Source organism: Nerophis lumbriciformis, linkage group LG11 (assembly GCF_033978685.3).
Source record: "Nerophis lumbriciformis linkage group LG11, RoL_Nlum_v2.1, whole genome shotgun sequence".
NCBI classification, from domain to species: domain Eukaryota; kingdom Metazoa; phylum Chordata; class Actinopteri; order Syngnathiformes; family Syngnathidae; genus Nerophis; species Nerophis lumbriciformis.
In genome coordinates, this window is record NC_084558.2 from 4,860,133 (window position 1) to 4,870,827 (window position 10,695).

The following is a 10,695-nucleotide window of genomic DNA, read 5'->3' on the forward strand; positions in this document are numbered from 1 at the left end:
CATTGTCACGCTGCATCCACATGCTTTGTAGATCTGTTTTTTTTTTTATCGTGCTGTTGACACGCAGTCATCACAATCGTATCCTGTCATGTCCACGATAAAGAACACACAATCATGTGAATGAACAGTTTTTGTGTTTGAGGTACATGTCCCGAGCATGGCTTTGAACGGTAAGTATGACAACTTTTGTCTTTTTAATACTGAATTGTCGTGGACTCACCTGCCAGACATTACTGTTTCTTCTAGAAGTGGGTCAATCAATGGCATGACATCATCACTCGATTAGCATGTTTAGCTTGTTTAATGTCTGACTGGGTACATGCTAATGTTAAAGCTTTTTGTCTGCAATTCTGTTGTAAAGTCAGCATGAACTTGAACTACACTGACAATGAAATGAAGTCCAGACTGACTGTTCTGGCAGGAGTAATGTTTTCCATGTTATCTTCATTTTACAGCAAATCACAGGTCATAATTGTGTCTTTTTATTTTTATTTTTTAGAACGCTATCGCTTTTTGGTGCTGTTTTTCAACTGCCTGCTGTCGTTTGGCTCCTACTTCTGCTTTGACATCCCCAGTGTTCTGCAGGATCAGTTTCAAGGGGTATGTGGAGGTTTCCACTTTACCTTAAAGGGGAACTGCGTTTTTTTGGGGGGGGGGGGGGTTGCCCATCATTCACAATCTTTAGGTAAGACAAGCACACACATGTCTTTCTTTTTTAAAGCATTATAAACAGTGTTGGGACTAACGCGTTAGAAAGTAACAGAGGTGTGGACTCGAGTCACATGACTTGGACTCGAGTCAGACTCGAGTCATGAATTTGATGACTTTAGACTCGACTTGACAAAATGTAAAAAGACTTGCAACTCGACTTAGACTTTAACATCAATGACTTGTGACTTCACTTGGACTTGAGCCTTTTGAATTGACATGACTTGACATGACTTGCTACTTTCCCCAAAACCCAAAGATGAAAAAGTTATTCGGGAGCGCTCCGTATTTTTCATTGTGTACTTGTCTATCAGCGTTGCGTGTGTCAGCTGGTGTGGTCTCAGTACAACAGCCAATCAAATTAGATCTACTATTTGTTTTCATCACACAGCATTCATCCAATCAAATTGCAGGACAACCAACAAAGAAGACATGTCCAAACCACACGCCAGTGAACAAAAAATGATACCTAAAATAATTTCGTTTGGGTATAAAAATTACGAGGTGGTCAACACAAAACGGTTTGCAGTATGCAACACATGCGGTTCGAAAATTACTGATGGAGAGGCAACAACTTCCAACTTCGTCCGGCATTTGAAGTTGCACAAAGAACGGTAAGTTTTGAATGTAAGATAACGTTTATTGGCTAAGTAACGTGACTTTTATTTGCTGTGTAGTTAAATCAGTGAGGCTGTAAACTCACTGCTAACGTTATAACGTTATTGCAAACACGGGAATCTGTTGCAGTTCACTACCTTATTCATACTTTTTGTTCAGTGATTTTTTTTAAGCAGGGTTACGTTAGTCAATATATCACACGTAACGTTAGACGGCGGTCAGCAGCACCGCGTATTTTAGCCACCTAAAAAAAGACAAAAATAGTAAAATAAAGGTCAGTTAAAATGTATACTATATTATGAATATGTGTACCGTTTTAGCTAGCTTTCTGACACACTGTTGGTTGTTTACCTCAGTGGTCCCCAACCACCGGGCCGCGGCCCGGTACTGGTCCGTGGATCGATTGGTATCGGGCCGCACAAGAAATAAAACATTTTTTTCCTCTTTTTTTAATTAAATCAACATAAAAAACACAAGATACACTTACAAGTAGTGCACCAACCCAAAACAACTCTCTCTCCCCTTTTGTTCTGGGCATTGAACATGAAGACTCTTCCTTCACTGTTCCGAGTGGCCATGAGAGTCTTGGCAGTGCCTGCCTCCAGTGCTCCAGTGGAGCGAGTTTTCAGCCATGGTGGCATCATACTACGCCCCCATCGTGCACAAATGACTGACAGACTCTTGGCTAATTTGGTCTTTTGCAAATGCAATGCAGCATAGGGCTCTGACATATAAAAAGTACAACTTTTTTGTTATGTTCAGGTATATGTCATGTTTTTTCAATGTTAACACTTTTGTGCAAATAAGTACATTTGCACTTTATTTTTCAATGTGTTTGTTCTGTAAAGGAATGAGTTAATGTTTAAAATGACTGGTTAATAGTGCTATTATAAAGTGCAATGTCAGCACAATTTTCTTTCCTGCAATTTAAAATGCACTTGTTTTAATAAATAAATACAGCGTTTGAAAAGCATACACAATCTGTGTTAATATATTAGTCTGTGGTTAAAAGGACTTGAAAGGACTCGAAACTCAAAATGCAGGACTTAGGACTTGACTTGAGACTTTCCAGTCTTGACTTTGGACTTGACTCGGGGCTTGCCTGTCTTGACTCGGGACTTGACTCGGACTTGAGGGCAAAGACTTGAGACTTACTTGTGACTTGCAAAACAATGACTTGGTCCCACCTCTGCAAAGTAACGCGTTACTGTAACGCCGTTAGTTTCGGCGGTAACTAGTAATCTAACGCGTTATTTTTTTTTATTCAGTAATTTAGTTACCGTTACTACATGATGCGTTACTGCGTTATTTTACGTTACTTTTGATGTAGTATCGGCTAGAAACAGAAGCGCTGCGGTGTCGTTCTTCTGAATCTTCCTCTGTCACAAGCCGGAGAGAATAAAAGAGGTGCGGTCTATGTGTGTGTGTGTGTGTGGGTGTGGGGAGGGGATGAGGCACACAATTGATCCGCGGTTTGATATATGAAACAAACAAAAAAAGTTGTTGGCACGTTCAGTCCACACACAGCGTGGTCATGGCGAGCGGAGTAACGGAGGAGCTTGAACGGCCCCGCCATTGAATCGGTGTGTTTATAAGTGCAGACTCGGTTGTGCAAAATGAGGGTTTTAAACACATGCTGAACGTGCTTGAACCACGTTACGACATCCCGTCGCGCACCCACTTCAGCAATAAGATTGTGCCAGATCTTTATGAGCAGGAGAAGAAAAAAGTTGTTGATAAACTATCCCGAGCATCATCTGTTGCGCTCACGACAGACGGGTGGACGTCCAGCGGAACTATAAGCGCTCACTTCATCACAGCAGACTGGGAGATGAGAAGACACGCCCCCTCTATGAGAGTCACCTTGCGCAGGTACTGACACAAGCAGTGGAGGAATGGAAGATAAAGATATCCCAGTCACACGTGATAATGCCAAAAATCAAATAATTACAGAGAATGAGGCAGGACTGGGACCACAGATAGGTGCTTTGCACATGTAGTGAATTTGGCATCACAGAAGGGAATCTCAGTCAATAGGATGGAGCGCCTCTTTGGGAGGATAAGGAAGGTTTCTTACTTCCACCCAAGCACAACAGCTGCTCATGTGCTTAAGACAAAGCAAGAAATGCTAAAGCTGCCTGCTCATACATGATGTCCCAACGAGGTGGAACTCCACTTATATGTTGGAGCAGCAGGCAGCTATATACTCTGCATTGACCCACAACACCCTGAAGACAAATGTCACCCTGTCTGATGATGATGTGAGAGTGGCAGAGGAGGTCCTCCAGGTGCTTAAACCCCTCAAAAGTGTTCCATCTCTACTGAGCACTGAAACTTCACCATCTGTGTCAATGATCCTGCCACTGAAAACAAGGATTCTACAATCCATGGCTCCAAGTGTGGAAGACAGCAGCATCACTCCAGATGTCAGGCTTTATGTTTCAAGGAAGATGATATGCCTTCTTATGTTGCACTTTAACTTGTTTTTTATTCATGGTCATTGGTCCAAGTTTAAAGAAAGGAGGAATGCCTTTTTATGTTGCACTGTTTTTCATTAATTATGTTAAAAGGAAAATAAAAATGTATGTCAAGTTGATCAACAGATTGTATTATTCTCCAGTGCAATAACAGTACTGAAATGAAGGCAAAAAGGGCATTAATGGGAGCTTTAAAAAAAAAAAGAAGAAAAAAAGAAGTAACTAAATAGTTACTTTTCACAGTAACGCATTACTTTTTGGTGTAAGTAACTGAGTTAGTAACTGAGTTACTTTTGAAATAAAGTAACTATTAACTGTAACTAGTTACTGGTTTTCAGTAACTAACCCAACACTGATTATAAATCATAAATAATTGCTAGCAAGAGTCAGCTAACAATGGAGGTAATATGATTAGAGCTATTCCACCTGTGAAGCGCTCCAAAAACCTCCATCAATGGTTTGTATACATGTAAGTACAGTAGGAAAGAGATTTATATGGCCCCCATGCATCACTGATGCATGAAGCGGGACAAATTCGGCATTATATACAGTAGTGGTCAAAAGTTGACATACACTTGTAAAGGACATAATGTCATGGCTGTCTTAAGTTTCCAATCATTTCTACAACTCTTATTGTTTTTTTTGTGATAGAGTGATTGGAGCACATACTTGTTGGTCACAAAAAACATTCATGAAGTTTGGTTCTTTTATGAATTTATTATGGGTCTACTGAAAATGTGAGCAAATCTGCTGGGTCAAAAGTATACATACAGCAATGTTAATATTTGCTTACATGTCCCTTGGCAAGTTTCACTGCAATAAGGCGCTTTTGGTAGCCATCCACAAGCTTCTGGGTGAATTTTTGACCACTCCTCTTGACAAAATTGGTGCAGTTCAGCTAAATTTGTTGGTTTTCTGACATGGACTTATTTCGTCAGCATTGTCCACACGTTTAAGTCAGGACTTTGGGAAGGCCATTCTAAAACCTTAATTCTAGCCTGATTTAGCCATTCCTTTACCACTTTTGACGTGTGTTTGGGGGTAATTTTCCTGTTGGAACATCCAACTGCGCCCAAGACCCAACCTCCGGGCTGATGATTTTAGGTTGTCCTGAAGAATTTGGAGGTAATCCTCCTTTTTCATTGTCCCATTTACTCTCTGTAAAGCACCAGTTCCATTGGCAGCAAACCAGGCCCAGAGCATAATACTACCGCCACCATGCTTGACGGTAGGCTTGGTGTTCCTGGGATTAAAGGCCTCACCTTTTCTCCTCCAAACATATTGCTGGGTATTGTGGCCGAACAGCTCAATTTTTGTTTCATCTGACATCACATGGACAAAGATAAGACCTTCTGGAGGAATGTTCTGTGGTCAAATACTCACTATTTTATTGACTGCACACTAAAGTTAAAGTACCAATGAGGTGTGGCAAAATTATTCTCTGCATTTGACCCGTCACCCTTGATCACCCCCTGGGAGGTGAGGGGAGCAGTTAGCAGCAGCGGTGGCTGCACCCGGGAATCATTTTTGGTGATTTAACCCCCAATTCCAACCCTTGATGCTGAGTGCAAAGCAGGGAGGTAATGGGTCCCATTTTTATAGTCTTTGGTATGACTCAGCCGGGGTTTGAACTCACAACCTACCGATCTCAGGGCGGACACTCCAACCACTAGGCCACTAAGTAAACTCAGTTTAGTGCAGGGTAATTAGATCTTAGTAAATCAGGCCCTTACTGTACAATGTCTGCTCTTACTGGGATGCCGACTGATGGTATGTTTATTACTTCCTGTTTAGTTGAAAAATTGATGATAAGGTTTAAAAAAAAAAGTGCCTCTTTGTGTCTTTCTCGCCATCGTTGGGTATAAATTGAATGTCAAAGTGGACCAACGTCTCGGGTTGTGGCAACAACATTCTACTATGTAAGTGAGAGGCATGATTTATAATCTAGAATTACTTTCATCAACTCAGAGGCGATGCAGCAGCAGCTCAGTATCTCAATACTGTAGCTGCGTGAGCTAGTTACCTCTCTGTGATCACGGCGCTGCTAAAAAATAGTTCAATAACAATAATGCTAATATTTGGTTAGTATTCAGGTCATGACATGTAAATGGAGTATTGTTGGCAGTTTGGATGTATTTTTGGAGGGCTTTATGGGTGAAATAGACTGCTCCCATTCGCTGCATTCTTAGCCACCTTTTACTTGCCGTATTTTACGAATTAGAATTCTTGTCTTACATAGGGATTGTGGAAAAAAAAAAGTGCAGTTCCCCTTTAACACTTTACTCACGCGATAATAACCTTTATTGTTGTCCTCATTCTTCTCTCAGAACCTGACATGTCCCAATGCGACAGTGATCAATGGGACGGTGGACTGTGTGGTGGGCTTGGGGATGACCCCTCAGCAGTACAATCTTCTCTATGCTATCTGTGCATGGACGTAAGTGCACGCAGACTTTGACATGCCTTGAACGCAATGCTATGTGTGAACCGTAAACTTGGCTTTATTACTTTTTATCATCAGGAATGCAGTAGTGGTGATCCTAGCTGGATTCCTTATTGACAAATTGGGAAACCGCTGTAAGATGCTTTCACATTATTTTACAAATTGTGTCACTTAATTTCTAAAAAAACCAAAAAAAAAAACTGAGTACAGGGATGTATTATGCAATTTTTAATCTTTTTGTTCTATAAGCAAAGGTGGGTAGTGTAGCCAAAAAAACACTAAAGTAAGAGTACTGAGTAGAGTAGGTAAGGTTGTATTTTTGCATCACTCCTGTGAGAATCCTGCGTGTGACTGAAGCATTAAGGAGTGGGATTTACAGGTCTAGCTGCAGTGTGCTGTAACAACCACCAGGTAGCATCTGTGAGCAGATGATACTTTATCGTCTCTTTCTCTTCCAAACTTATCAGTTCAGTAGTGCATTCTTCAAGCATTCTTCACTCACTCAACTTCTAATTTATTCAGTAGCTGTTTTTAATTGGTATTTGCACTGCAACCATAGTGGTGTGTGTGTGAGAGAGAAGGTGCCCGTTCGGTTCGCTGTGCATAGAGCTTCGTTAACCGCAGGGTGGGGGCGTTTTGTGTGAAGAAGCGCATGTCAAATGTAAATATTCAATGACAAGGCCATTCTTATGACAATTAAGACCAAAAGTATTCCTAGACACATCATGCTCTGTCACTTAGAATATTAAGATACATTTCTCTTACGGTAGCCCTCGTGGCCCGCGTGACTAGGACATGCGCTTCAAAGCAGAAGGTCATGAGTTAAAATCCATGTCCGAGTTTAAGTAAAGTACCCAAACTTATGTTTTGATGATGTTGACATTTTTTAATACGCCTAACTTGAGCATAGTAATTAAAACAGGGGATTGTTCATTGTGTTGCTCAAGGTAATATTATTTATATGGTGCTGGGGAAACCCATGATTTTAGCCTTTTCAAAGCTCCTCTTGGAACACCTTTTTTTTTTTACCTCTGTATTTGTCAAATCCTGGTCATGGCCGTCGTTCTGGGGGGAGGTTGATCAGTCATTCCAGCAACCTTTGTAAAAACTCTGAGGGTTACAGTGCATCCGGATACTATTTACAGCGCTTCTCTTTTTCCACAGCCTTATTCCAAAATGGAATACATTCATTTTTGTTCTCAAAATTCTACAGAAAATACCTCATAATAACAATGTAAAAAGTTTTGCAAATGTATTAAAACTAAACTAATATCACATGTATATACTGTAAGTGTTTACAGCCTTTGCTCAATACTTTGTTGATGCACCTTTGGCAGCAATTACAGCCCCAAGTCTTTTTGAATACGATGCCACAAGCTTGGCACACCTATCTTTGCGCAGTTTCGCCCAAATTCTCTTTGCAGCACCTCTCAAGCTCCTTCAGGTTGGATGGGAAGTTTTGGTTTTCATCCAGGAAGTCTCTGTACATTGCTGCATTCATTTTAGTCTCGTCAAGGAGGTGACCAAGAACCCGATTGTCACTGTATTAGAACTACAGCATTCCTCTGTGGAGAGAGGAGAACCTTCCAGAAGGACAACCATCTCTGCAGCAATCCACCAATCAGGCCTGTATGGTAAGTGGCCAGACGGAAGCCATTCCACCAAAGAAGTTTGCCAAAATGCACGTGAAAGACTCTCAGACCATGAGAAACTAAATTCTCTGGTCTGATGAGACAAATATTGAACTCTTTGGCGTGAATGCCAGGCGTCATGTTTGGAGGAAACCAGGCACCGCTCATCACCAGGCCAGCACCATCCCTACAGTGAAGCATGGTGATGGCCGCATCATGCTGTGGGGATGTTTTTCAGCGGCAGGAACTGGGAGACCAGTCAGGATAGAGGGATCGATAAATGCAGCAATGTACAGAGACATCCTGGATAAAAAACAATGCTTCCATCCAACCTAATGGAGCTTGACAGGTGCTGAACAAAGGAATGGGCAAAGAGGAATGGGTAAATCTGCGCAAAGATAGGTGTGCCAAGCTTGTGGCATCGTATTCAAAGACTTGAGGCTGCAATTGCTGCCAAAGGCCCCCCCATGACCCGAGAGGGACAAGCGGTAGAAAAATGGATGGATGGATGGGTGCATCAACAAAGTATTAAGCAAAGACTGTGAATACTTATGTACATGTGATTTTTTTTTTACTTAAAAAAAACAAAACAATTGCAAACAAAAATTCCACGTTGTCATTATGAAGTATTGTCTGTAGAATTTTGAGGACAAAAATGAATTCACATGGGGGCGGTATAGCTCGGTTGGTAGAGTGGCCGTGCCAGCAACTCGAGGGTTGCAGTAGTCGCCTGGACTACTGCAATGCACTTTATGCTGGCATTAGCCAAAAAGCTCTCTCCCGGTTGCAGTTAGTCCAGAATGCGGCAGCACGACTTTTAACTGGGGCCAGGAGACGCGAGCACATAACCCCAATTCTTGAGACTTTGCACTGGCTCCCTGTTCATTTTAGAATTGATTTTGAAACCTTGCTGTTTGTTTTTAAAGCTTTACATGGACTGGCACCTCATTATATCTCGGACCTCATCCAAACTTACAATCCTGCGCGCGCTCTGAGGTCCGAGAGCCAGTTCCAGCTCGTGGTGCCCAAGACGAGACTTAAAACCAGGGGAGACAGGGCCTTCTCTGTGGTCGGCCCTAAGCTCTGGAACACTCTGCCCCTCCATGTTCCAACTGCTCCCACAGTGGAGTGTTTTAAGTCTCATCTTAAGACCCACTTTTATTCTCTGGCTTTTAACACTACGTGAGTTGTGTGGTCCTCTGTTGTCCTCTGTGTTTTTAAAATGTTGATTTCTATTTACTGTTTTAATTGGTTTTACCCTTTAAAATCGTTTTTAGTCATAGTTATTTTATATTGTTTTTAATTGTGTTTAATATTGTTGTGCAGCAACTTTGGAAACATTTTGTTGTTTAAATGTGCTACATAAATAAAGTTGGTTGGATTGGATTGGATTGGGTTCCGGGTTCGATCCCCGCTTCTGCCAACCTAGTCACTGCCGTTGTGTCCTTGGGCAAGACACTTTACCCACCTGCTCCCAGTGCCACCCACACTGGCTTAAAAATGTAACTTAGATATTGGGTTTCACTATGTAAAGCCCTTTGAGTCACTAGAGAAAAGTGCTATATAAATATAATTCACTTCACTTCACACCCTTTTGGAATAAAGTTGTATTATAACAAGATGTAGAAACATTTAAGCGCTGTGAATACTTTCCGGATGCACTGTATGTAAAAGCGCCTTACTACCCACCTCTTACTATAAGGTTCAAGATGAGATCTGTGAGAAAAAACAATGATGCAAAGCTCTATACTGGTCACAGCTACTAGAAAGCATACTAGTTCTAGGGCAGGAGTGTCTAAAGTGCAGGGGAATCCAAAATCTGTTTTTTTGTTGTCCTGTGCCACATTTTAGAAACACAATTAGAAAAGAAAACCGGCCCTCCAAGTTCTTTGATATTTCAGGATGCGTCCCTCAGTGGACAAGGTTGGACACTCTGTGCTCGTAGACAACTTGGTTATAGTTATAATTCTCTCTCTTTCCACAGTCGGGGTATTCCTCTTCTCTTTCTTGTGCGTTTCGGGTTCCTCTTTGTTCGCCCTTGGTTCCCACTTCAGAGGAACTCCATACCTGCTGCCACTCATGCTCACAGGACGATTTCTGTTCGGATCCGGCAACGGATCTCTGACCAGTAAGCGTGTAATGTTAAAACCACACTTGCTGAAAGCTATATGTAATATGTTTATTTTGATCCTCTTTAGTTGTTCAGAATTGCATCACTGCCTTCTGGTTCAAGGGGAAAGAACTGGCCTTCGCTTTTGGGCTGACATTAACGTTCTCTCGCTTGGGATCTGTGCTCAACTTCTTCTTTACGCAAAGGTTTGAAGAAAGTTTTGGCTTGCAGTGGACCCTGTGGGGAGGTAAGTAGTGGAGGAATCTGTGTCATAAAACAGTACCATGATTAGGTGCTTATGTCACATGACTTTTGGTTTTCATAGGGGCCTTCTTGTGTGTGTTGGGCTTTACGTCTGCCATCATAGTCAGCACTCTGGACAAGGTGGGAACGAGGCAGCTGGGTCTTGATGGTGCCATCCAGGAGGAGTCTCACAAAGTGGTACAACACTCTTATGAAAAACGTATACAAGTAATTCTACTTCCATGTAAGATGTGAAAACAAGCTAAAGTACACAACAATGGATACCGACTTATAACCTACTCAGTGGCCTTGTGGTTAGAGTGTCCGCCCTGAGATTGGTAGGTTGTGAGTTCAAACCCCGGCCGAGTCATACCAAAGACTATAAAAATGGGACCCATTACCTCCCTGCTTGGCACTCAGCATCAAGGGTTGGAATTGGGGGTTAAATCACCAAAAATTATTCCC

General features: G+C 41.8%; 1 protein-coding gene across 2 annotated transcripts in view; it reads left to right on the forward strand.

Annotated features, from left to right (window-relative positions):
• The window catches only part of LOC133610127 (lysosomal dipeptide transporter MFSD1-like), a 15,833-nt gene continuing 5,138 nt past the window's right edge, over positions 1-10,695 (forward strand). The window contains exons 1-7 of one of the 2 annotated variants that reach the window (XM_061966205.2): positions 1-170; positions 500-600; positions 6,131-6,240; positions 6,325-6,380; positions 9,862-10,005; positions 10,076-10,234; positions 10,313-10,428. In XM_061966205.2, coding sequence (XP_061822189.1) covers positions 158-170; positions 500-600; positions 6,131-6,240; positions 6,325-6,380; positions 9,862-10,005; positions 10,076-10,234; positions 10,313-10,428 — 699 coding nt within the window. In that variant the 5' untranslated portion in view covers positions 1-157. Of the gene's footprint in view, positions 171-499; positions 601-6,130; positions 6,241-6,324; positions 6,381-9,861; positions 10,006-10,075; positions 10,235-10,312; positions 10,429-10,695 lie in introns of those variants that run through there. The other variant, XM_061966206.1, reaches the window with a different exon arrangement.